General features: G+C 34.9%; 1 protein-coding gene across 5 annotated transcripts in view; it reads left to right on the forward strand.

The window, feature by feature from the left end:
- The window catches only part of PCMTD1 (protein-L-isoaspartate (D-aspartate) O-methyltransferase domain containing 1), a 49,806-nt gene extending 23,133 nt beyond the window's left edge, over positions 1–26,673 (forward strand). For 3 of the 5 annotated variants that reach the window (XM_036337664.1, XM_036337667.1, XM_036337665.1), the window contains exons 3-6: positions 3,950–4,052; positions 14,751–14,922; positions 17,918–18,041; positions 23,580–26,673. In XM_036337664.1, coding sequence (XP_036193557.1) covers positions 3,950–4,052; positions 14,751–14,922; positions 17,918–18,041; positions 23,580–23,944 — 764 coding nt within the window. In that variant the 3' untranslated portion in view covers positions 23,945–26,673. Of the gene's footprint in view, positions 1–3,932; positions 4,053–9,678; positions 9,871–14,750; positions 14,923–17,917; positions 18,042–23,579 lie in introns of all 5 variants that reach the window. The other 2 variants (XM_036337669.1, XM_036337668.1) reach the window with 2 other exon arrangements.
- Positions 26,674–27,424: the final 751 nt, after the last annotated feature.

Raw genomic sequence — 27,424 nt, forward strand, 5'->3', positions numbered from 1 at the left:
AGCTTCCCAAGTCCTCTGCTTCCCAGAGTTGAGTTAAATATCAGAACTGTGATGGCAAGTTATTCTGATAATCTTTCTGATTCGGGCAGGTATGGTTCTTCTCTATGCTGATCCTTTTTGCTTAGGGTTTCGCTATAATATCAAGGTTCATCAGCTTGGTAGTTGCTGAGTTAATAGGAATGAGTGTGGAGAGACTGAATCTTTCCAACACTGTGTATTTCACTGCCTTAGCTCTATGCTAGTTCCTAAAGGTGAAACACTTCATAAGCTTGTGTGCTTAACAGGAAACTTATTGCCAACATATGTAAAGACCAACAACTGCTGTATTGTCCAAAACAGCTCATTAGTTAAGCTGTATGTTGCCATCATGGTTGGTCTCTATACTCTTTCTCTTAACCTCAGGGCAGAGACCTCAAATACTCATGTTTTTTCACTTTCCTTTTAGCCCCACTCAATTCAATGAGCTTTAGTAAATTTGCAGAGTTGTGCAAGCATTACTATAATCAAATTTGAGAACACTTCCATTGCCCCAAAGAAGACCCCCAATTTCCAGTTGCATCTATTCCTATCCCTACCCCAGCCCCTGACAAACACTCATTTACTTTATGTCTCCGTAGATTTGCCAAGTTTCTGTACATTTCTTATAAATGGTATCATACAATGTATGGTCTTTCGTTGATATTTCAACATTTTTGTTTTATTTTTTGGTTAATCCTCACCCAAGGGTATTTTTTTCTTTCTTTCTTTTTTTTTTTTTTTTTTTATTATTAGTTAAGGGAAGGGTATTTTTTTTCATTGATTTTTAGGGAGAGTGGAAGAGAGAGGGAAAGACAGAGAGAGAAACATCAATGTGAGAGAAACACATCGATTGGTTGCATCCTGCATGAGCCCTGACCAGGGCTCGGGTAGGGAGGAGCTTGCAACCAAGGTATGTGCCCTTGACCGGAATTGGACCCAGGACCCTTTAGTCCATAGGCCCACACTGTATCCACTGAGCCAAACTGGCTAGGACGATATTTCAATATTTTAGACATTTAGTTTACATAAGGGTTTGAGTCCATCTCTGACTCTTGAACACATTCAGATTTTGTGTAATCATTTCTAAGATTCAAGTGTAATAAAAATAGCACTTATATCTATATACTAGTATAAAAGCCTAAGTGACTGTTATGACCAAATGACCGGTCACTGGTTGCTATGATGCACACTGACCACCAGGGGGCAGACGCTCAACACAGGAGCTGCCCCCTGGTGGTCAGTGCACTCCCACAGCCAACCTCCCGTGGTCCCTTCCCCCCGGCTGGCCAGCCCCCATCAGCCCCGATCCCCGGCCCCAATCGGGACTAGCCGATACAGTCCCTGATAGGCACTGATTGACAACCAGGGCAAGGCATCCCACCCGTGCACGAATTTTTGCACTGGCCTCTAGTTCTAATATGAAATCAGGGTTGAGAACCATATGTCAGTTATGGTTTTGCTTCCACAACTAACCAGTTCTGTATACAAGAAGGGCACACATGTCAAGTCCTAACGATTTGTACCCATCTTGTACTGAATAGTATATGAAGCACTTTTACATAATTTACATGCTTTCCTAGGGACCCATTTTATACTGTAGGAAAGACTTCAAATAGCAAGTGACTGATCTCAGATTATGCAACTGTTAAGAGGAGGAACCAAGATTGGACACTAGACATCTGCCCTTAAATTCACTTTCTCACCACCCACAGTGTTTAGATTTGAGTCCTCAGTTGAAATGGTGGACCTTGAATTAGTTCATCTTTAGAGCTCTGCTAGTTATGTATTATGAAGTACTTTTTGCTTGTGGCCGTGTTCTGTAAATTAGCTTGACAATTCTGAAGGTACTGATGACTGCATTCAAATGTCAAACAGAGCTCTCAGATTTCTTTGGCCTTCCTCATGAAGATGTCTACCATGCACATCACACTCATACGGCCTTTTAGGGTACTTGGAGTAGGAGGAAACTGGGGCATTGTGTATTGTATGGGGTCAATATGTATGTAAATAAGAAATGTAGATGAACACTTCATACCTATACCTAATAATTATTGACCTTTATGTATAAGCTTTGATTATTGACTAACTGGTAGGTGATAAATGAGTTAGATTAGGTCCAACTACTATAAAAGAAAAACAGTCACTAGATTTTATTATATTGGTATTATACCATATTTGTTATTGCTCTTAATAAATGATCTATTGCCAGCCTTAAAAATCATTTCCAACATATATGATACCTAGATTTTTCTAATAAGTATATTTGTCTTAATAAGCTTTTACTTCTGTTATGTTTCTATTTTCTCTTTAATATTTAGCCATTAAAGATAGTGGTCAACTGTTATAAGTTTCATTTTGTAAAATATGTATTACAAAAATTAAGTATTTATTATTTCATAGAAAAAATATCTCACATTAACAAATACAGAATAGCATTGAAATTTATTGACTACAAAGTCAAGTTTACACTCCATCTGTTAGATAATATTAGAAAGTGTTAACACTTCTTTGGATACAGTTTCATTTTTTTCTGTTGGCAGCTTGTACCTTTCTATTAGAATTATGTTGTTTATTTTTAAATCTTTTACTTTTTTCTTTGACTCTTTTAAAAAAAATATTTTTTATTGATTTCAGAGAGTAAGGGAGAGGGGGAGGGAAAGAGAGCTAGAAATATCAATAATGAAAGAGAATCATTGATCAGCTGCCTCCTGCATACCCCCTCCTGGGGATGGAGCCTGAAACCTGGCTATGCGCCCTGACAGTATTTTTTTTTAAATATATTTTATTGATTTTTTACAGAGAGGAAGGGAGAGAGATAGAGAGTTAGAAACATCGATGAGAGAGAAACATCAATCAGCTGCCTCCTGCACATCTCCTACTGGGGATGTGCCCACAACCCAGGTACATGCCCTTGACCGGAATCGAACCTGGGACCTTTCAGTCCACAGGCCGACGCTCTATCCACTGAGCCAAACCGGTTTCGGCCCAATATAGTATTTTTAATGACAGTCAGTAGGGTGCACATACAGTTAAGTAGTTCCTATGATAGATATAAGGTACAGTACATACATCCATATAAGATAGAAAAAATAAATAGCACATACACAAGCACAAGCACAAGCTATACACTTTCTCCTAGGAGTCCAATCTCTAAACTAAATAACAAATGTAGAGTAGAAAACCTGGTTGGCTCAATTTCAGAAATTCGAAAATAAATAGTATAACTGGATGGATTTGTGGGGTGGGGGTGGGGGGCAGGCAGCATGCGCAGTAACAGTAGCCTATGAAATGTGAATCCAGTTAAGTCATACTGTCAGTAAGCAGGTAACCAGGGTGGGGAAAGGAGCCATCCCAGAATCTTCAGCGGCTGAGGAAGCTCTCCCATTGTCCTCATTCCTGGAATGTTACTCATCCTTGGCTTTCTGTAAAAAGATCTACCAAGTGAGAAGTATGAAGTGTGGAACCAGGAGAGTAAAATCAGCTCTGTAAAAAGTTGACTGATGGCCATATTCTGCTAGAGACAATGGGAGCTCCAGAAGACATAGAATGTGGTCTTGGCCCTTGAAGTTAGCAGTCACTGGGTAGGGGTGGGATCCTGTGAGATATTTTCATAGTATCTAATAGCCCATGGTTTTGAGATTTTAGAATTACTACATTTTTAACCAACGATAAAAGAACTTAAAACTTCATATAGTATGTGACTGTTTATTTGTTGGTATTGTCTTGACAAATAAGCATTATTTTTGTTTTTATTTTTTAATTAAAACAGTACAAATTCTGAGATTTCCATGTAGCTTTTTAAATCTGTGGCTAGCAGATATTGACATATTTCAAGCCCTCTTTAAAATGTTCCTGTGATAAATGAGCAAAAATTAAGCTCTGTAATGACTTATTATTTATTTTTTAAATAAAAGTGCTGCTACGATTGCAGGTCCTTTTGGAATAAATCATGGGATTGAGCTTCATTCAGATGTGGTGGAATATGCCAAGGAAAAACTGGAGAGCTTCATCAAAAATAGTGATAGCTTTGATAAGTAAGTATTTATATATATAGTTTTGGTTTTATAGCACTTCTCAATAGATATGTGACATGTCTGTTCCTCAATAGTATTCATTGACCCTAAATTGTTCCAATTGAATGCAGCAAAAGTCAATGTGGTATAAAATGAGAAAAGAAATTAACATAATTATTCTGTGATATAAACTTTGATTCTTTGTAAATCTATAGTAAGTTATCTATAAATGAAAAAAAACTTATTTTTTAATCTTATGCGTCTGTCACTTATTAATAGGCTAATTATCATTCATTAAACATAATGCAAGTCCCTTTTCTGAAAATACAGAGATGCTTGGTTAGAATGCTTTCCTGGAACTGGTTTTATACTTTTGGGATAGTAATTTAGTAGTTCTGCCCTCTTCAGTTGTCACACAAGGATGGTACCTGTTAGCATACAAGGGACTTTCTTAAAAATATTCAGTTACTTTGTAATATATCTAGACGAAATTATGATAGAAATACATTGATCTATCTTGTGATAGGGTAGTGTTTGAGAAATTTGTTTATAAAACCATTGTTTTGAACTCGTACTTCCCCTTTGAAAAATTACTGCAGTCTTTTGTTCTTCAGCCGACAGGGAAGTCTGTTTGGTGCATAATATTTCTAACATTCAGTAATGATAACACCATGGACCAAGGGCTTCTTATGCTAAAGTATGAACTCTGAAATTATGTAAAATTTGGAGGGCATTTATTTTTCTCAACTAGTCATATTTTCAAAGAACATTTAAAAGGATAGAAATCACAAGCTTGAAACTTAGTCATTGTATACAACTAAGTTTTCATGCAAAACCGCTCAGAGTTCCAACTTGGCTTGTTGGGAGTAAGCCTTCCTCATTTCCCTCTAGGCCCTGACCATGACCCTCGAGGTGAGAAACTTGGAGGAGTCTGAATCAGAGCTGAGAGCTTTTTTCTAGAGTTTAGGCTGGGGGACAGTGCCAAAAAGGAAGCCAAGAAGGCCTGTGCATGTCTGCTGGAGTATACTTCTCTTTCTTGTCCTTTCTCTGCCTCTCCTCCCGCAGACACTTGCCCTTGTCTTCCATTCCCCTTTGCCATTGCCACTTTTTATCTGTCCTCTGGCAAGAGGCACTTGATTGGTTGAAGAACAGGAAACTGATATTCTGCAGTAAAATAGGGGAGGTTTTGTGTCTACTTAGATGTGGTTGTAACTATTATTAAAGACCTCGGTCGGGCAAGCTTGGGAGAATTTGAAAGTGTTCAGAATTTATTTTGTTCTATAATTAGTTCAATGGCTTTGAGCAAGCCACTTGAAATTTCTGCATCAATTTGCTGAATGCCATCCTTTAGGTTATTTATGCTTCCCTTTATAAATGAACATTTAATTCATATTTTGAATTATTTTTCAAGTGCTTACCGTGTTGGTTCATATATTGTTTCCAAGAATAACATATTGGTAGAAACAAAATAGTTTTTAGCCCAAGTAATTTTATAAGGAATTGGTGTTCAATTTTAGCATCCTTTTTTATTTCTAGCTGTCTTATGAATGGATTAGTAGCATGTTAAATGCTTAAAATGTGGATATAAATATTTTATATCATTTATTGGAACTTATTTTAAACTTATTGAACTTTTATTGTTTTAAGATTTTTTGTTTTGATGCTAAAACTATGTATACGTTAGGACCTTTTGAATACATTTGAACTTAAAAAAATATAAAAGTAATGTTAGTAAAAGTAAAAGTTTAAGGCCTGTTGTAAGGTCTTTATATACATGTGATAGTAATACATTTATTTTACGTATCAATATATAATGACACAGATAATGCAGTTATTAAACAAGAGGAACAAACCTCAGGAAGTGTCTTGAATCACTGAAGCATCTCTGTACAAGTATTTTTGGAGCTCAGCTGCCAAGTGGGTGTGGTTTCAGGAAACAGTAGAATGCCATTATTTAAGGCATTTTTGTGTTGATGTAATTTAAATAGCAAATAATCTGTAACACAGATAAGTTTGATGATTATATATATTGAAGGGTCTCAATTTTTCTAAAACTGTATTCATCTATATATATATAAAAGGCTGATATGCACAGTGTCCCCTTGGGAGTTCGACCGAGAGACTGGGAGTTCGATTGCTCACTATGATGTGCACTGGCCACCGGGGGTGGTGTGGAACGAAGGAAGGTCCTGGCTGGCAGCTGGCAGCTGGGGAAGGCCAGGCCTAGGGACCCTACCTGTGCACAGATTTCGTGCACCGGGCCTCTAGTATAATTATAAAATGATCGAATTTCCTTGGCTGTATTTAATATTATTGCATTATGCAAATTTGTTATTCATAAAATGATGAATCATAAAATGTGATGTGACTGATCTAAATGTCTCTTTTTAATTTCTAAATGTCTGGTCCTTTTCATTGAAATAACCAGTCAGATTTTATAATATAATTATTTCTGAAGTGTTGCAACTAATTTTTAAAACTGATTCTTATATTAATCAACTGGTCTGAAAAATTAGACAGTTCTAGAAATATTACCTATTCTGGTTTTCAAAGAGTATTCTGAAATATTAGTTACACATTTCAGATTATAAAATTATCTTGTCTATAAAGAGCAGTAGGTACTGGGAAAATATTTCATTTTGCATAAGGCAGTGAGTGGTTGGAAAGTAAATAATCAGAGTTGCTGAGTCATTCATTGGCTTTTCTTTTTATATCACTTCATTTTAGAGACAGAAATTATAAAGATAACATAGTTTTCTTTTAGTGTTTGATGATTTTCTTGTAATTTTTCTTGATGTTTATGGATAATAATTCTTATTTTAAATTTTTTAATTAAAAAATGGTTATGCAAAGTGCTTTTAAAAATCTGATTTCCAATCAGTTTCATTATATTTAATTGTGTCATCAAAATACATATTTTAATTTTAAAAATATAAAGTAACTCAGGAAAATTGATTGCTATTTATGCATTCCTTAGTACACATTATCCTAGATTATGTGCAACATGGAGAATAGATAACTCAAACATAATAGTCCTCCAATCTTGTTTACCCTGTTGGTTTGGATCTTTTTTATCAGTTCCTTTTTTAAAAGTATTGTCATGTCACGATTTAAATCGAATCTTGAAAGTTTTCTTATATATGTCTTATGGACTCCACTGTAAACTTCCAAATATAGTAGGTGAGGGGAAAAAAATCGATGAACTGCTCAACGTTACAATATATAATGTCAGATGACCTTTTAAAAGATACAAATGTGTGTTTTTGTGTGTGCTTTATAAAATAAGCTTGGTTCCTGAATCTTCACAGTAGTATTCCTTCTCTTAGAAACAATAGCATTATAATGCACGTACTTTCAAACTTTTTTCCTACACTTTAGACCTGTAGCAACAGATGAAATAACTCGGAGAAACTACTCTGGATTCACTGTACTTGGAGATGGGAGGAATGGGGGCGCTCTCTTGTATGGTTTATTCCTTTGCTCTACCTAAGTTATCCCCAGATTCACTGAAATACTGTTACAAAACTGACATTTGCTGTCAGGGATCCTCTAAAACATTGGCAGAATTTTCCAGTAAAGGACCAGGTAGTCAATATTTTGGGGATTCCGGGGTTAAATGGTCTCTGTTGCAGTTGATCAACTCTGCTATCATGGAGCAAAAGCCGCCGGACTCTGTGTAAACAGATGGGCACAGGGCGTTCTCTATGTGCTGTGTGCCCTTGAGTCGGCTCCAGCCCCTGGTGACCTTCTGAAGGAGTGCTGTCCACCATGTCCTGTGGCAAACAGCCCTGCTCAGTCCTTATAGACGCACTCCTGTGGCTGATTTTACAGTCAGTCCATTTCATAGTTGGTCTCGCTCTTTCCCTGCTGCCTGTTGTTTTTCCCCAGCATTATGGTCTTTTCCAAAGAAACTGCTTTCTCATGATGTGCACGAAGTAGGACAGCTTCGGTTTTTGTCATTTTTGCCTCCATCAATGTTTCAGGCTTGATTTTCTCTGAGGCCTTCCTGTTCATCTTTGTGGTGGTCCAGGGTATCCCGTGTAGACTTTATGTATAAAAACAAGCAGCAGGCAGGATTTGGACTGTTACCCACAGTTTGCTGATCCCCATTCTGCTCTTCACATAAACTTTCTAGAACATTTTATTTAGCCCCTATGGTCTAGACAAGTCTGGCTTTCATGAGAGAAGAAGGAGGTTGGGAAAGGTCAAATTATATGAATCAGTTTTGTGCATGCACAGTAAGCAAAATAATCTCTCCAGGTGTGGTTAATTGGAAGAGTAAGTCAATTAAAGGAGCCTGAATAGTAACCCTTTACCCTATAAATACTTTGTAAATGAGTTAGGAATTGGTATAGCATTTATTTATAGCTACATTTATATATTCATATAATATGTAAACGTGCATGTAGTTCACTGGCTTCCTAGAGTGCCTGTTTTGGAGCGTGCCATTTCCCTATTAGATAATCGATCCTATGCTGTGAATTACTATTGGGGGCAGAGATGAGTGGAAGAGGCAATGCGCTCCTCAGATTTAGTTGAGGTGTAAGTTTTAAATTAATTTCAGAGCTAGTATAGTATTTCACTATAGGAAATTTAATTGATATATGGCAATGTGTAAGTGTCATAATTTTGTTTTCAATGATAGGTTTTTATTTTTCCTGTGCTCTGATATGCTTTGGAAAATTAATACATATATTTTGTCAACTTTGCCTAGTCTTTGAGAGAATTATAGCACACTTGAAGTGGTTTCACTATCTAGAAATATATATTAATAGCATTTAAAAATATTTCTCAGGTATTTGAAGATTTTTATGTGCCAATGTTCAGATAATAGTTTCATAATAATTATTACAGATTGTAAACAAAATTTTTAATCATGACAAACATTCATATGGTGAGACAGAGAAATTCTTAAAAATAGTCCTTATGGCTGTTAGTGATATATTTTAACATAAGTTAAATGGCCTGGGGAAAAGTTTAATGGCTTCAAATACATTATTAGGAGAAAAAAATTATTGTTGAACTACATGAAGATTCACTTTTGAGGTACCTGTCATATTTCCTATAAAAACTTTAGAGATCGGTGGTGTATTTTTTATTTTCCTAAGGCTTCATTCAATGAAAAATGATTGTATTTGCTTTTAACACTTTGCTTTACATAATGCTTGAATTATTCTGAGATGATTTTGATGCATTTGGAAGGGAAACACTTGAAAAGGTAAAGTCATTGGTCTAAAAAAATTTTTTTTAATTCAGTAGCTTCAGTTTTTATTGTAAGAGGTTTTGAATGGTTTAACAACATTTGGAGATCAAAAGATTAACATATCCCTGAGTTTTCTTCACAATGGAAAGCTCTGCAGTTTCATCTTATTGTAATGAAATGATCATAGCTCTTAAAACTCAAAATGTATACTTTGACAAAGTGTTTTACAAAAAAGAAGTTTCTGGGATTTGGCAGCTTGTTTTGGATGAGGTATGAGAACAAGGTAGGATTTTTTTCCTATGTCCTTGAAATCCTTTATTCCATTGAAAAATAGTCTAAAATTTCAATGACAGCATCCTGTGGCACATGATAAACTAGGTGTGCAAATTGTCAGCCCCACTTCAACAGTGTATTGAAGGGGAATGTTGTTTTTTCTACTCTCAGTCAGCTCCTAGACCTAGACTATCCGTCTAAGAGGGAAGCTGCAGGGCAAGGCTAGGTCACCCTGATCTCCTAGCAGCTTATCAAAAGAATTATATGGGCAAGTTGGCAAGGTCCCTGCTGTGAACGAAATCATCTATCCGTCTCAAGATGAAGATATTCCAACATTCACCTATAAAGAAAACCACTGCTAAGGTAAGTGATTAGCATCCTGGTGTTATTTTGAGCAGTTATTCATGTTGTAAACCAACATATATGTGTTCTCTATTTTCTCACAAATGATTTTCCTTGTACATATTAGTAAGAATATTTTTTCCTCTCTGTGTAAGAGAGTAAAAAGCAGTAATTAATATTTAAATCAATAAATAAGTCTAGAATAAGTGAATTTGTAGTTATTACATACATTTCAGAACTATTTTTTATACAGATAACATTTTTAGAGATATAATTTAGTGTGATTTAGGAGTGTAAGTCATTTATATCTGGGAAATTGTTTTGGAAATGTTCTTCAAAGAATAAAAATGATTGCTGCTTTTCGTTTGAATAACATAAAATTTAAATGAAGTTTCCTAAATCAAACATAAAAACTAGGGAAAGAATGCATGAGCCATACTTTTATGAGTAAAATTATAACCACATAGAAATATTTGGTAGACCTCTAGCCAGTTTTTGTTTTCTTTTTTTGTAGGTTTCATTTTGTGTGTAGTTAATGTGAAAAGGTTGAATTTGAGTTTTCTCTCACTATATTTAGCTTAGATTTTATATGTAAATCTCTAGTATAGTACTGTTTTGTAATGAACTGAAAACTTCTGGTGAGTTTATTGCTACAGTCTTCCAGATTATACAGAAAATGTATTTGTGATTTAAATAATGTCGTTAGCCTGTTGAGGTCTATGGAAACTTAAGGTAAGATGTAGCTTTCAGAAGATAGTAAAAGCCTAAGGAGGAAAATGTTTTATTTTTCTTCTCTACATTGGAAGAATTAATAGGATTTGCAATTTACTCTGAAAACATGCCATCATCTATGTCTGAAAGTAATAATTTATTCTTTACATATATGATACGAATATATGCTATGGATATGAGCATATCTATAAACATTTGCCTGAAAACTTTTCATCATAGAGTTTTGGAAAAAATATTATTAGTTCAATTGGTATGACTTCATTTACATGAAATGCTGTTATAAAAGTCATAATTTTAATATCAGAATACAAAGTGTCTTAAGTATTATCCTTAAGTACATACCTAGTCCGAAATATAAAGCTCATCTATAAGTTTTTTATTAGGAAAGATGATCGATAGCTTATTAATGTATGAAAAAAATGTAAATATAGGCAATTTGAGAGTTGTTTTCTTTATTAATATGAAGGATTCTGGTATTATTTGGTGTAAAAGGTCATAATGGTAAGTATAATAAATAATCCCTAGATAGGATACTCTCTGGTAGACACTTTCTTTATAATTACTAAATTGATAGTTGCAACCTTTTTGTAATGTGTTTGGTATATGAATACACTATTATGTTCTAGATATTTTAGTTTTCTCCCAATTTTACTTTGTCCTTGAAGTTTTAGTATTTTGTATCTAGAAATAGTTTAATCCTTTTGAAATATTGGCTCCAGTTCAACTCAACTTTCAAATTTAAGTGTTCTGGTAAAGGAAATTAATATAAATATGTCAAATAAAAGTATAAAGACCCCATATGCATATGTTAGAAGTATATGTTCCATTTGCACTAATGGAAATTATTTATAATTTTAGAGATCTGTTTTTTCTCTAATGATCCTTTGTAATACTTATCTACATTGAAGCAAATATACTTGCTCTCATCTGATTATAAGGGAAAGCATCAAATTGTTTCCTAGGATAAGGGTGGCTTATTTAAGATCTTAAAAATATAGATCAGTTGATTTATTTATAAAAGGAAAGAGTTTATTTTTTATTTTTTTTTTGTTTTACTATTTGAGTTTTGCTTTTTAAAATTTGTTTTGGCATTTTTGGAAAAAACATACATGCGTTCTGTAGCATTAAGCTACAGTTATTTATAGTAACAAATTTAGTAAAAGAAGAACTTTCATGTTGACAGAGTGCCATAGGCACTTATTTTTTTCCTTTTTTTTTTTAAGCAAGTTTCTCTTCTGTCTTGAGATTTTTGTGATTAGTATCTTCAGTTTGTCAACTTGGGGTTCATATTCAAAGTTGGTAGGTGGAAAAGTTGACAGAACATTTATGTTTGTTGTATGGTTTGCTTATTTAGTAAATGTTTTTAGTACTGGAATAGGTGATGGAGATACAATTAATTCAGAAGAAATATTCAAAGACAGCAGAAAAACCAGGAGAATATTTCAAAGGGATGATTGTGTTAAGGAGAAAGTCTTTGACGCTTCTCTATTTGCACGTGATAAGTAGAAGGACAGTTGCTGAAATGTATGTGGTTATTGAAATATATCTGTCATATATAAATACGCACATTAATATAAAGTACATATTGATATATTTTACTTTTTCTGTACTGAATCTTTGAAATCCCAGGTTAATTTTATTCTTACACCTCAGTATGGACTAGCCACACTTTAAGGGCTCAATACCCACATGGTGCTAGTGGCTACTCTCTTGGGTATTGTGTCTCTAGATTGTCTCATCTTTAAGATCATGGCTTCTCATTTCTCAGGGAATCTTTCTGTACTTCCCCAGGCCTGTTGGTTTCCTTTCATCCTCAGTTTTATAGAATCATATTTCTTTCCTTTAGAGCACTTACCATCGTTGTAAATTAATCTTTAGTCAGATAGTTTGATGCTGTCTCGTCCACAAATACAGGCGTGGATGTTTCCATTGTATTTCCAGTCTTTATGCACAACTGGTGCTCAATAAGTAGAATTTGACATAATGAATTTTGCTGACTACTGTAAGGTAACTTTAACCAGAGTCACAAATTTAATTTTAGATCAGGCACTAAATTTTTGCAAATTAATTTTGCTGGGATGAGAATGTATAAAATATCACTAATATGAGAAGTAGTTTTAATTGTAAATTGTTCACTTGTAATGATGTTTTTCTAGGTGATAGCGTTTTAAGCTATCACATATTTTTAAATAGGACGCTTTTAAAACAGACTTGATGGTGAAACGGTTTAATAATTCAAATTTTTATTTAAATTTTATGGTCATTCATGTTGAAAGTTATGACTGACTTAAATTATTATAAAAGTAAATATTTAAAATGAATGAAGATTTTAGATAAACTTCATTGAAAATAGTCTTTTTCTTTTTAAAGAATGCTTACTGTGAGTTTGATAAAATGATTAACCCACCTGATCCACAGTATCTAATTACTTGAAACCCAACAAATCATATAAATTATATTTTGGCCATATTTTAGATAATCATATGTTGTAACATAGTCTTGAATATAAAAGATAAATTAAACATGGCCCCTATTGTAGCTTAATTTACACTTTTATGTGTGCTATGCACGTGGGAAAATGAGGTAACTCTTAAAGAGTTGGATAAGATTTCATTGCAAAGCTAATATTTGAACTGTATCTTGAAGAGTTTGTAGGCATTTATCAAAGGAACAGCACATCCACAGATACAGTGTTTCAAAAACACTTTATAATAGTTCCTCTAAGGCAATTAGGAGCAAATAATTCAACATAGTATGTGTTGGTAGGGGCAGAGCCAGGAAATGATTCTGGAAGGACAACTTGACAATGGCGTCATACAGAGCCCACATGACTTTCTAAGGAGCTTGAACCTATCCTGCCTGCCCTGTAGGTAGCAAAATAATGGAAGAGGGACCTTAAAGTGTGAGCAGTGAGGAGGCAGTTACAGTAAAAGAAATAATGGGGCATACACTACCTTAGTTGTAGGATATGGAGAAGAGATTATAGGGTATACACTGTTCACTCACCCTCACCCCGACCCCCTCAACCCTTCCCATCCCACTCCCACCCTACTGCACCAAGAGGACAGGGTGTAATTCTGGCAAATTCTTTAACTGTCAAGGATCCTAATGTGTCTGTATTTTAATGAAAACTTACCGCGTAATAAGTCTGTTAATTACCAAAGGATAGGATATGCTTACCAAGTATAAATGATTGTGATTCAAGCAGTGTCATTTTCCACTGCATGCTGAAACTTTTAATGTAAATTACTTTTTCCTTAAATGATAGCCTGATTTTGCTGTGTGGTCATATTAATTTTAATTTACTTAAGAGTGAAAGGATATTTCATTAATTAACTTTAAAAATGATTACATGTTTTAGTGTATTGAGGTTGTAACTATGCTATATGTTAGAGACTATTTTCAGCTTTGTCAGAACTTAAGGAATAAAGTAGAATTCTAAATAGGAGCGTTTGTAAAATCACAACTCTTTATGCCATGAACCAACACTGTAACCAGAACAGGTGGTCAGGATAAAATGTCTGCTCTGAAACCATTTCTCTTCTGTGTGTTGCACAGGGAGACCATGGGGGCCAAAGCAGCAGTAAGGAAAATTCTTATTCATGCTGCGCTCTGTCCCAGTCCTGTAACATAGTTCTGCTAAAATTTATTAGGAAAATCTCCCTAATCTTAGTGGTTGCAAGATTATATGGTCACACTGGTATCTTCCTGACAAAGCTTTGCTGTTAATTGTAACAAAAATGTCACACACACATGAATACCGCACCAGCCCTTCCCATTCCCAGTGTCCCCTCAGTTTTTTGTTTTTTTTTCGAAAGGGCAGTGGAAAGTGAAGCCTTTTTCTCTCTCTCTTTTTCTTTATCATTTGTGTGATGTCACAAGATTGGTGTTGTGATGGGCTTTTCATTATATCCATTTTTTTAAGCCGTAAGTGAGCTTTCAGTGTGGCAAAAGTTTAGGTTAATGTTTTTAAAATATTTATATTACATTGGTAATTACATATTTAATCAGTATTAAACTTCATTAAGTATGATATTTAAATCAAATTTCATGTTTTATCCTTGGAATTAATTTTGGCAACTTCACTACTTCAAAGAACTGGATTATGTTAAATTTTTTATCTAATATTTTGTTTAAATGAATTAAAATATATTTGTTTTTCCATGCAGATTTGAGTTCTGTGAACCTGCATTTGTGGTTGGCAATTGCCTCCAGATAGCATCTGACAGTCATCAATATGATCGAATTTATTGTGGAGCTGGAGTCCAGAAAGACCATGAAAACTACATGAAAATATTACTGAAAGTTGGAGGCATTCTAGTCATGCCTATCGAAGATCAGGTAACTTCACCATCCTTTTGCTTAATGGCATAGAAAACAAACGCATTAGTTTAAGATGGGAAGTGTCTAACACCAGTAAAGGTACAATGTAATTTTTAAAGAAGAAATAATCTTCATAGATCTATATACATTAAAAAAATTGAAATGGACTCTTAATTATCTAACCGGAGGAGATATAGAAAAGTTCCCTCCACTACTATTAGAAGAGACTTGGTCTTTCACCCAAACTTAGCTACAGTCTTTGTGTTACAATAGTCCCCCCTTAGCCTTGGTTTCACTGTCTGTTGTCTCAGGTACCTGTGGTCAATCATGGTCTGAAAATAGTAAATGGAAGTTTCCAGAAATAATTCACAAGTTTCAAATTGTGCCACATTCTGAGTAGCATGATGAAATCTTGAGCCTTCTCACTGTGTCCTGCCTGGGACATGACTCACCCCTTTGTCTATCATACCTACACTGTACACTGTCTGCCCTTTATCACTTAGCAGCATCTCAGTTACCACATCGACTGTTGAGGTGATACAGTACCTGAATTCAACTTATTTTTCTTAATAATGGCCCCAGAGTGCAAGAGCAGTGATGCTGTCAATTTGTTTAGGTCAAAGAGAAGCCATAAAGTGCTTCCTTTAAGTGTAAAGGTGAAGGCTCTTGACTTAATAAGGCATTGTATTATTGCACATTATCACAACACGAATGGTGAGTACAATACCATAAGGTATTTTGAAAGAAAGACCACATTTACATAACTTTCATTATAGTATGTTGTTGTAATTCTGTTGGTTGTTTTTTGGAGCGTTTGTTTATTGTACTGATTTCAGAGGGAGAAAGAAATAGAAACATCAATGATGAGAGAGAATCATGGATAGGCTGCCTCCTGCATACCCCCTACCAGGGATCTTGCCCGAAACCCGGGCATGTGTCCTGCTCGACCTGGAAACCTGGAATGGAACTGTGAACTCCTGGTTCATGGGTTGACGCTCAACCACTGAGCCACACCGGCTGGACTGATTCTGTTTTATTAGCTATTGTTAATCTGTTACTAAATTAAATTTATCATAGGTGTGTATGTATAAGAAAAAAATAGTTTACATAGGGTTTAATGCTACCCATGGTTTCAAGTGTCCACTGGGAGTCTTGGAACATACCCCTGTGGATAACGGGGTACCGCTGCACTTGCCAAGCTGCTCCCTTCTTCATTTTTCTGACCTAGAGGTGTTCAGTTGAATGTGATGCTCTCTACTAGCTGTTCAATTTTCAACATTTTAAAATTCCTTTAACATCTAAAGAAAGAAATCCTATTTAGGGTTTGTTTGGACTGCTTAACTCCATCAAAGAAACAAGTAGCCCAGCGAGCGTGGCTCAGTGGCTGAGCGTCAGCTAATGACACAGGAGGTCACAGTTCGATTCCGGGTCAAGGGCGCATGCCTTGGTTGCGGGCTCGGTCCCCAGTGGGGGGCGTGCAGGAGGCAGCTGATCCATGATTCTCTCTCATCATGGATGTTTCTCTCTCTCTCCCTCTCCCTTCCTCTCTCTGAAATCAATAAAAATATATTTTAAAAAAAGAAACAAGTAAATTTTTAAACCTTCATTTAGTACTTCATAGACTCATTTGAGAATATTTTTCAGCTATTTGCCTGCCTGTGGTTTGTAATTATTAGTTATAACAAATGTATGAAATACTAATGTATTCAGAAAATGTGTGGATCTTACAAAAGCAAATTACTTTAAAAATGTATAAAAATGCATTTCAAAAAGTATCTTTAATATTCATATTAACCGTAATTTGCGATGTTTATAACACCATGTGATTTGTATGGCAGAAGATAGAGTGTCTAAGATAACCGGGACCTGACATGATGTTCTGGAGTTTATATAACTTGAGAGTCCTTTAACATCACAAAATATTATTTGCATCTCAGTGGAGTTCACCATTATTATGCACTGTGCAGATTGTTTGTTGGTTGCTAAAAAGACATAATACAAAAATATTAACACATTGTTTGCGGGTAGTTTTTATCTCACGCTAACAGGTGGCGCGGGCCATTTTTGCTAATTTTTTGCGCAAATGGCAACGTTCAGTAAAATTACGATAACTTTAGTTTACGTATTTATACGTTACCCGCATTCTACCGCTAGTCTATAAAAAACGTATTAATACGTGTCCTGCGCTCTACTACACTGGTAGAACGTATAAATACGTAAAACGTGTAAACACGTTTCCCGCATACAATGTGTTAATTGAAAAATGTTCTTGGAAAAATGTTACTTGAATGTTTCTAGAGTTGAGACCTCCAGATGAACAATCTTTTTCTGTTTTCTTTTACAGTTTCAGATTCGGACATTTAAAATATGGCTTCCCACTGGTGTTTTGTTAGATATTTATTATATACTATTATACTGATGTAAAACATAATAATGATTTTTATCATATAAATTGAAGATATTAGCTTGATCAAGCTATGTCCTAGCTAATCTTTTTTTTCCCAAGGACTGATGATGGGTGTTTACTGAGTAGGTACAACTTCTAAACCCTTTATGAATAATTATACTTATTAGTGAAATATCAAATTGAGATTAGAATTAGAATATATATTTTCTTACCATTATGGAAGATCATGAAGTTGACTCACTGGTATAGTAATCAAAACATGTTTCTTTTAAAATATAATGCTTTATTTAACCAAACAACCAAACCTATGTGAGACATATTTGAGAATCAATGTCAGGTACGGATTGAAATTATACCCCTAGAAGCCATCAGGCCACATTGGGATATTCCATTTATGTTGAAATGCTTGTCTTCAAAAGGCAACATTTATAATTCCTACTTTATTCTTTTATAGTTAATATTTAAGTAAAAGTAATTTGGTTGCATTCAAATATCGGTGATTATATAGCAATGATTGGCAATTATTTTGTTAAAACAAAATTTTGACTGTAAGGAAATCACTTTTCCAGAATTAAGCTATTCTATTTCTTTTCCCCTTCTAAATAGTTAACACAAATTATGCGAACTGGACAAAATACTTGGGAAAGTAAAAATATTCTTGCTGTTTCATTTGCTCCACTTGTGCAGCCAAGTAAGAATGATAATGGCAAACCAGATTCTGTGGGACTCCGTAAGTAACTGGTCCTTTGCAACTGAACTGTGACTTCAATTCCGAGGCTTGGGGTTTAATGCACTCTATAATTATGAAGAATTAAGTAGATATGCAGTAATATATTCATTGGATTTATTCACTTTTCTGTTTAATAAAGCCCTGTCTTACACCAGACACTGTTAGCTGCCTTCATGGAAACATGAAAAGAAGGGGCAAGTGAAACAAAAATGAATTTATTAACTATAGTTGTGAGATTATTAATTATAATTTATTAACTTGGTGGCATTTTCCATACAGAGGAACAGCAAACACAAAAGCCTTTATTTAGGCTGAAAAGAGCTTGGTCATTCCAAGACCAGAAATAAGTTTTAGGCTAGTTGAAGCTCACTGGCTATACTGTAGAGCAGCACTTCTCAACCTGTGGGTTGCGACCCCTTTGGGGGTCAAACAACCCTTTCACAGGGGTCGCCTAAGACCATCGGAAAACACATATATAATTACATATTGTTTTTGTGACTAATCACTATGCTTTAATTATGTTCAATTTGTAACAATGAAAATACATCCTTCATATCAGATATTTACATTATGATTCATAACAGTAGCAAAATTACAGTTATGAAGTAGCAACGAAAATAGTTTTATGGTTGTGGGTCACCACAACATGAGGAACTGTATGAAAGGGTCGCGGCATTAGGAAGGTTGAGAACCACTGCTGTAGAGGATAGATTATATAAGAGTTTACTTATACTCAAGGAGAGAGTCAGTGTTGATGTGGTTATAGGTGGTTGTTTGAAGGTAGAAAAATAGTGGACTGTATAGAAGATGGTGTTGGAGGAAAAAGAGCGATCTAAGTTTTACTTGAATAGCTAGCTACGTGATGGTACCATTTATTGGTGTTTGGAAAACTGGGGGTGGAATGGTTTGGAAATAGGTGTAAGAAGATCAGATATTTTATTTTGGCCATGTTTGTGTTTTCTATTAGCATTATAGATGTTAGGTACTCAAGTAGTGTATACTTACTACAAGAGGGAGGTATCGATTGAGAATCCTGAACATGAAGATGGCATTGTGAGAATGGATGAGAAGTTAGGGGAGAGTGGAGATACAGAGAAGAGGTGTTAGGAGATAAAACAGAGGATGGTGTATTGGCAAAGGAAGGGCCACTGGAGAACACAGTGAGCACAGTGTGTTGAAAACCAAGAAGGAATAGCATTTCAGAAAGGAGGGGATGATCACCTTAGTGAAGGCTACTGAGAACTTGGGAAAGAAGACAGCACCATGAAGTAAAGTTCTTTACCATAAATGAACTTTACCATAATAGACTTAATTATTTTAATTTTATTTTTAAATGAATTTATTCCATAGGAACCTGGCTTTATAGAGAGATTTGATTTTCTTTTCAGTGTGTGTTTCCTAATGGAAAAGGGAAGGGAAAGGACGAGACCACACCTGGCCAGTTGCTTCTTACACACTCACCAGCTGTACAAGCCACTCCTCCTGCCCTGGGAGGAATGAGGGTGGTGATACAGAGAGACCCATGTCGCTCCGTGGTGCCACTCTCCCCGCGTGTCAGTCATGGGGCTCTCTACCCGGACAGTGCTTACCGGCATCCTTCTCTAACAGGAGCTGCCGCCAGAGGAGATGCAGTGAACACTTTATGGAGTCACAGACTCATAAATTCTGCACAGGACTCTTATTTTGATCTCATTTAGAAAGAAATTAGGTGCACTCAATTCTAAAAAATTTTCAACCTTTTCTAATTCAGAAAGCATTATCAACTATTTTCTTTAAATATACCCATTAACATATTCTACTTAGAAAAAGGATTTGAGTCAAACTATACAGCAAATTGCATTAAACTATTATAGAAGGAAAATTTAAAAATAAGCATGACTAAAAGTAAACAAAAAAGGATTATCAAAAAGACTCTGTATTAGAAATATGAAGTTACTCCACTGGGATGTTAAATTTAAACTTCCTTCCAGTCTGGTAAAAAAGAGATACGTTTTGGATGTGCTTTGGGGCCAAATGGACCTGACTTCTTTTTAGCACCAGAATCAAGTAATTATCACTTGTATTCACATGCGTTAAACAGTTATTTCACTGAGGTCTACCTTCCTTGTTGCCTATACACATGCTTCCACACATATACACATGTACCAGTATTTTATATATGTGTAAAGTGTATAATATATATACTATAGTTTATAGTAGGCTATACTATAATTGTTGAATACTTAAACTCCTTGCTAAAAGTAACAATAATAACAAAGTAAAACTAAAGTTCCCTCATGTTTTTCAAGCATTAAGATTATAGCTTATTTATGACAGTTTTGTTTAACCTATAATAGCTGGTTGCAGATTCATAAAGAAAAGTAATGAAAAAAATTCTCTGACACAATTCAGTTTTACAGTAGCCTATAAGCATAATGTGCATCAGATATAACTCTACTTACAGAGTTCCCTGTAGATTCCTGCAACAGCTATTTAAGTTTTTCCTTTGTAACTGACAGTATTATAACCCTCCGCATTTCTCTTTTTATCTGACAGTTTTTCTAGTTTAGCTTCCTTTTGAAGAGTTTTGGTTAAAAATGTGGCTTTATAGTAACATATTTTATGAATAGCATGGATGGTGATATGCTTTAAATGAGCGATTTTTGTTCTCCCTCATTTTTAAGGATGTCAACACAAATAGATCTAGGTAGTTAATAAGATTGTCATTGGTTGGATTGATTGACATTTGTAATTGTGAATGTAAAGTAGGAATTGTATGGAAGAGGATAACATTGGGGAAGAGACTAAATTTTAAAAAAATATTTATCATACTTCTGAAATATTTGTGGGTAAAATGAACTGTCTAAATTTTTTATCAAAATAATCTGGGTTGGGGATGGGAAGAAAAAATGGAAGTATTGATGAAGTAAGATTAGCTATAAGGGATAATTGTTGAAATTGATTATTGAATATATGGGGTTCATTATACTATTGCCTCTTTTATAATACTTGAAAGTTTAAAATAAAGAGAAAGGTTCCGGCTGGTGTGGCTCAGTGGTTGAGCATTGACCTGTGAACCAGGAGGTCACGGTTTGATTCCAGATCATGGTTTGATGCCCGGGCTGTGGGTTGATCCCCAGTATGGGGCATGCAGGAGGCAGCTGATCAATGATACTCTCTCATCGATGTTTCTATCTTTCCTTCTTCCTTCCTCTCTGAATCAATAATTTATATATTACATATATTTTATATATATATGTTTAAAAATAAATAGAAGGAAAAAGTCATCAGTTACCAAAAGCAGCTTACAAAAATGAGTCAGAAATTATCAGTTTCCAATAAAAATAAAAAAACTTTATATAGTAATGTTTGCAGAATAAAAAATTTGAAAATTGTTTGTCAAAGTTGACTAGGATGTATGGAGAAGAAGAACAAGTTTCGCTTTTTATTTAACTTTCTGTTGAGAGAACATTTCATTATTATAGGGAGTTAAATTATAAAAGACTGTTAGTACCAACAGAAAAACCTGAAAATACACACATGCAGATCCTTTACCAAATGTGTTTTATAGCTATGAACTTGCTTATAAGAACAGTTACTAAAGTGTAGTTATAACTGTTTCTCAGAATAATCCCTGATTTTTATTCAACTTAAAGTCATATTTCTTTTTTTGTTACAAGACATTCTAAAAGTATGGATACACTGCTTAAAGTTCAGGGCAGGCCATTAGAAGTAAAGTTAAAAATTGTACACCAACTAAAGGAAACCCTATTTTCTCTATTTAACCCCCCCCCCCCAAAAAAAAAAAAAAAACAACACAAAAAACTTCTGTACTGCAGATGTGTGGAATTTTCCACAATGAGCAATTCTCCAATTCTTTGTGGACACCAACAGGGTGTCCGTATGCTCTAAATCTGTTCTGACACTAACCAGTGTTAGTACAGACCCCACCAGTTAAGAGATTTGTCGCACAACACTTTCCTCTTCCTACAGCTTCAGACACCCATTGCCAGTCCAAGTTGTCATCTATGTTTCTGACAACCTGGCTGTAAATTAGAGGTTCCCATGACCCCCTCCTAGAGTTTGGTAATTTGTTAGAGTGGCTAACAGAACCCAGGAAAGCAGTTTACTTACTAGACTACTGGTTTATTGTAAAAGGATCCAACGCAGGAACAGCCAGATGGAATCGATGCATAGGGTATTCGAGAATGACATAGAGCTTCATGCCTTCTTAGGGTATGTCTTCCTCCCAGCACCTCCGGGTTCATAGGCGCAGAAGCTTTCTAATCACATGGTTGGATTCCCCTGGCAACCAGCCTGCCATGCTTAGGGGAAACCCAAAGGCACCTTATTAATGAGACTCAGGTGGGACTTAGTATGAACACAGAAGATATTCCTTTCATCTTTATGATCTTATCATTTAGAAAATTCCAGGTGTTTTAGGAGCCCTGTGTCAGGAATGGGAAGCTAAATGTTATTTCTTATAAATTAAATATCACAAGGGACAAAAGAAGCTTCATAAATCTTGGCACTGTACTACATTGAGCTATATGAAGTTGTTCTGTAGGTTAAAAATGGTTTAAAGTAGTTGGTTTGGAGGTTTGACCTAAATAAAATGCCTTTTTTCAATCTTTGTTAAATTAAAATGTAAGTGCTGAGTGCTAGGTTCTTATAAAATCTATATAGAGAATGTCTTTTGGGAAACAAGTAGAGTGTACATGTATCTATTAGAGATAATCAATTGTAATTATGGAGTGAAAGCTTCAATCTAAAGTAAGATTTTATAGAGTAAGGATTAGTATTATTTGGTTCATTAAATCCTTATAACTGGAAGCATTAGAAACAAGGGAGTATCAAAGAATAGAAAATGTTGGGGATTTTTGAATGACTAGGGCTGAGAATTATTTCAGAGTTCGTGTGTCATTCAGAAGATCTTTGGGATGAAGTTTATGTGAATGATATTTTAGTACAGTCAAATCTCGGTTCAAATGTTGCCTTTGAGTTTTTAAAATAGATTTATTTCAATATCAAGAAGTATTAAAAAATATGTAGAGTAAAAATCTTTCTACTATTCTTGTCCCCCAACTAGTTAATTCTCATGTACTCTGTTTATAAGTTCTTATTTTTTCTTCCAAAGGATTTTTATGACTATATAGAGGGTCACACGTGTATCTACACATATCAACCTCTGCACTGTCCACTGTCCTCACCCAAGGATATGTTTTATTGAGTTTAAAGAGAGGAAGGGAGAGAAAGAGAGAAACATTATTCAGTTGCTAGTTGCCTCCTGTACATGCCCTGACTAGGGGTCGAACCCGCAACCTTTTGGTGTATGGAACGACCCTCCAATCAACTGAGTCACCCGGCCAGGGCTGTTCTCAGTTCTTAGAATGGTGCCTGGCAGTTGGTAAACTTCTGGAAATCTATGTTAGTTGAAAGTCAGAGTTTTTATACTTACTGTTTTCTAACATTCACTAAGAAATGCATTTTTTTCTGTGAAGAAATGAATAATATATAATGCTCTTCTTTTTATGTTTTGTGTGTGCTGTGTTTTTATAGCCCCCTGTGCGGTCAGGAATCTGCAGGACTTGGCTCGTATTTATATTCGACGCACACTTAGAAATTTCATAAATGACGAGATGCAGGCCAAGGGGATTCCTCAGAGGGCTCCACCCAAAAGGAAAAGAAAGAGAGTTAAACAGAGAATTAACACTTACGTCTTTGTGGGTAATCAGCTTATTCCTCAGCCTCTAGACAGTGAAGAGGATGAAAAAATGGAAGAAGATAAAGAAGAGGAAGAGAAAGATGACAGTGATGCCATGAAGCCAGAGGAGCCACCTCAGAATCTACTGAGAGAAAAAATCATGAAGCTCCCCCTCCCTGAGTCTTTAAAAGCTTACTTGACATATTTTAGAGAAAAATAACTTAAATCACGAAGAAAGAATGCCTACTGATAATTCCTTAAGTCTTGAAAATGTAGCATTTGTTAGAAGTTAAAGGAGAGAGAAATCTCTCTTACCAGCGAATTATAGTGGAGGGGGGGAGTACAACGTTTCTGTCTTACTAATGATGTATTCAGTGATTAAAAATAATCCCTTTTATAAAATATATTTTTCTTTAAATCTTGGAAAAATTGCTGTTTTAATTCAGTGACTTCAAAAGTGGAATACAACAATAGTCAAGACTTTGTGTACCGTAAGTCTTTCTGATTCCCCACAGATTTGTAGTAGTGAGGGGTGGACTTCATTTTATATAAGGTTAAATAATTGTTAAGCATATACAACCTTATTTGAATTGCAGTTTGCCTTTCCTCTATGGAAACTCAAATGCTTTGTAGACCCACTTACTTTCCTATTTTTTGCAATCACTGTTGCTGAGTTACTATAGATGCATTCCGGGCAATATAAGAGTGCAATAACAATAAAACATTGAGGAATTTAGCTTTAAAAAAGCTTCATGGAATTCAACAGCACTGCTACTTTTGCTTTTGAATCTATTGCCAAAAGACACGGGGAAAATACCTGCTTCTCTCATAGAGATTTTAAGAGCATACATCAAGTGAACATTAAAGTAAAACGTATATGCTTAATACTCATAATTTGTATGGACCCTTTACATTTTCAGTATTTAAAAACGATGAGGTTATATTACTCTGGAGTTTTAGAAGATAGTATATTTAGGATTGTTTTTTCTATAGTTCACTGTGTAAAGTATTTGGTTTTAAAAAATCCATTTTCTGTATGACTGTTGATAGCACAGTGCGTGAATGAAAAGCATGAGTGATGGCCACTTGTGGACCGTGCTCCGTGGCAGGGCCTGAGCAGAGTTGGTTATAGCAGGTGCACTTTAGCAAATGGAACTTCTAGTTCATCTGAGTACTTATCTTTGGCTGAGCTAGTCTACATTTGCTTTGAAATTCATTTTCGTAGTATAAGAAATATTCACAGAAATTGTATATAGATGCCTTTTGCTTTGAAAATCTAGTTCCAAGTCATAGTGTAATCTTTGGGACCCACATTGTGCTCATTTAATTTCTTCCCATGTCTCTTGTTTCTTTTGGTAAAATTATAATGATTTTATTTTTTTTTTTGTTTGCTGAATGTCACATAATTTGACTGTCACTATCATTTGACTGTTAGTTATAGCTTTTCAGTGATAACACAAGTAGTAAATGCCATTTTTTAGTGTCTTTTCATCATACTAGGGCCTGAAATCAGTCATTTTTGTTAAGAAGTTATGCGATATAGCCTAGTTAGTAATTAGTGTCACAAGGATTATGTATTATTTAAAATGAAAATCTGAGAGTATCACTTATTACCATCAGCATCACTGTTAAAATAGTTGATCAAATATGCTTCAGGAAACCCAATCAGTGTACAGTGAAAGGATTATCACCTCTGCAAATACTCAATTAGTAATACATAGATGCTTTAAAAAAAATATCAGTTCTGGAAATGCCACATGTCTAAAAGCAAGTGTGTAAAATATTCTAAGCATAAACGATCCTAAATAAATGGGAACATTTCAGTCACCTAAAAGATAATTTCATGGAAGGTGTTTGTTTTATACCAGTGACAGAGGCTAGGAGTTGAGTTGGAGTATCTCCACAAATTTTCTCAGATTATTACTAAACTGTTACTGTTAAACACCTCATGCCATTTCTATCAAGGAAGGAAGTAGTTTTATACAATTGTCATCTATTTTATTTTGAATTAAATTTTAGTTTTAGAAGTTTAATCTTGAGTTCCTGGTACTCAGGTTTTTTTACCCAGCACCCCTCCACACACATTGGTGGTTTTCGGAGCTGATCCAGATATGCAGACGTACATAGTCTTAATGGTGATTTCACTGTCACTGTCAGGAGAGAGCTTTTATCTAGGCTGACTTTGAAGACTGGCTTTTCCATCGCGTGTTTTAGTCTGTTGACCCTGGCAAAGTGTACAGCAGGTTTTCACGATGGCATGTTTTTGTCGTTGAAAGTATCCTTTTTTATTTTAAATGCATTCATTTTACAGCTGTGACTTTATTACTGACTTTAAAGAAAGAAATAGAAATAAAACGGATAAGTCAACTGAAAGCCCTTTTATGTATTAATGGGAATATGTTAGAGTGATTGACAATATGTTGGGTTTGTGTTTATTTTTCAGTGCATTTATGTTTACTTGAATATAGGTGATTATGCTTTATAAGTGGAGAAGTAGCAAATAAAAGATGAAGTAAAATTAATTGAAAATGATGAGCATATCATGTGATTGTTATAGCCAGATAAAACAATAGAAATAATCTAACCCAGTAAATTATTTTGCAAGAGAAAGTAGGCCTGGAAGGTAGCATGATTTCCTAAATCAGACAGCTAGTTGGAGATGGCTCAAAATAGTGTCCAGCATCTGATAAATCCCAGGGAATTTGTCAATAGCACCATAACTACAAAGAAAATAATTTAAATCTGTACTGCTTATTGGTCTATATATTTGGTTCTAGTACCAATAAAGGAAAATGGCATTAAAATGGCACATGTGGTGGTTAAAATAAAATATAAAAATAATGTGTTGGTTTCTAGCTGTCTGAGGGCATAAAAGTGAAGCAAAACTTGTTAAATTGTGGGAAGACTTGGAAAATTATTTTAAATAAACAATTGCATATAATGAAACCATTTTTCAGTGGCCTGGCTTTTTTTTAATGTAGGAAAACTCAGTACATCTATGGGTATGTGCTGCATTACCGTTACAGTGGTCTGTATTTGGACATCTAATATCCCTTTGGCTGTTGCCCCCTCTGAAGAGTGTAGGGTTCTTAAAAAATTATTTTTGTAAAATATTTAGTAGTTATGAAGGATGTTTATAAAATATGTGTGAAGCACAAGGAATAATTCAGTGTACATGTCAATACAGCAAATCCTCAATGTTATTGATAGGTTCTTGGAAACTGATCTTAAGCTAAACAATATAAAACGAAACCAATTTTATCATAGGCTTATTGATAAAAATTAAGTTTCTATCTTCTATTTTTGATCACAAAAACATCACCAAACTTCTAAATAGATCTCAAATCACACCTAATGTTAAACATTGAGATAAATGTGAGTTATACATCAATTTAAGAAAGATGAATAAAAATAAGACCACTATTTTTCAACCCGCTTATTCCTGTTCAAGGCTGTGGGTGGCCAGGAGCCTCCTGGCAGCTTGGTGCGTGCACACATACAGGGACAATTTAGACATGCCATACACCTCGTGTGCACATCTTTGGGATGTGGGGGGAAACCAGACTGCCCAGAGAAAACCCACACGGACAGGGAGAGTGGGAAAACTCCACACACGGTGGCCTCACCAGGAATCTTATTTTTCCTCATCAACGTAATGAAACGATGTTGAAGGAAAATACGTTATTCAAGTGTGTGTGTT

Source organism: Myotis myotis, unplaced genomic scaffold (genome assembly GCF_014108235.1).
Source record: "Myotis myotis isolate mMyoMyo1 unplaced genomic scaffold, mMyoMyo1.p scaffold_m19_p_16, whole genome shotgun sequence".
NCBI lineage: Eukaryota > Metazoa > Chordata > Mammalia > Chiroptera > Vespertilionidae > Myotis > Myotis myotis.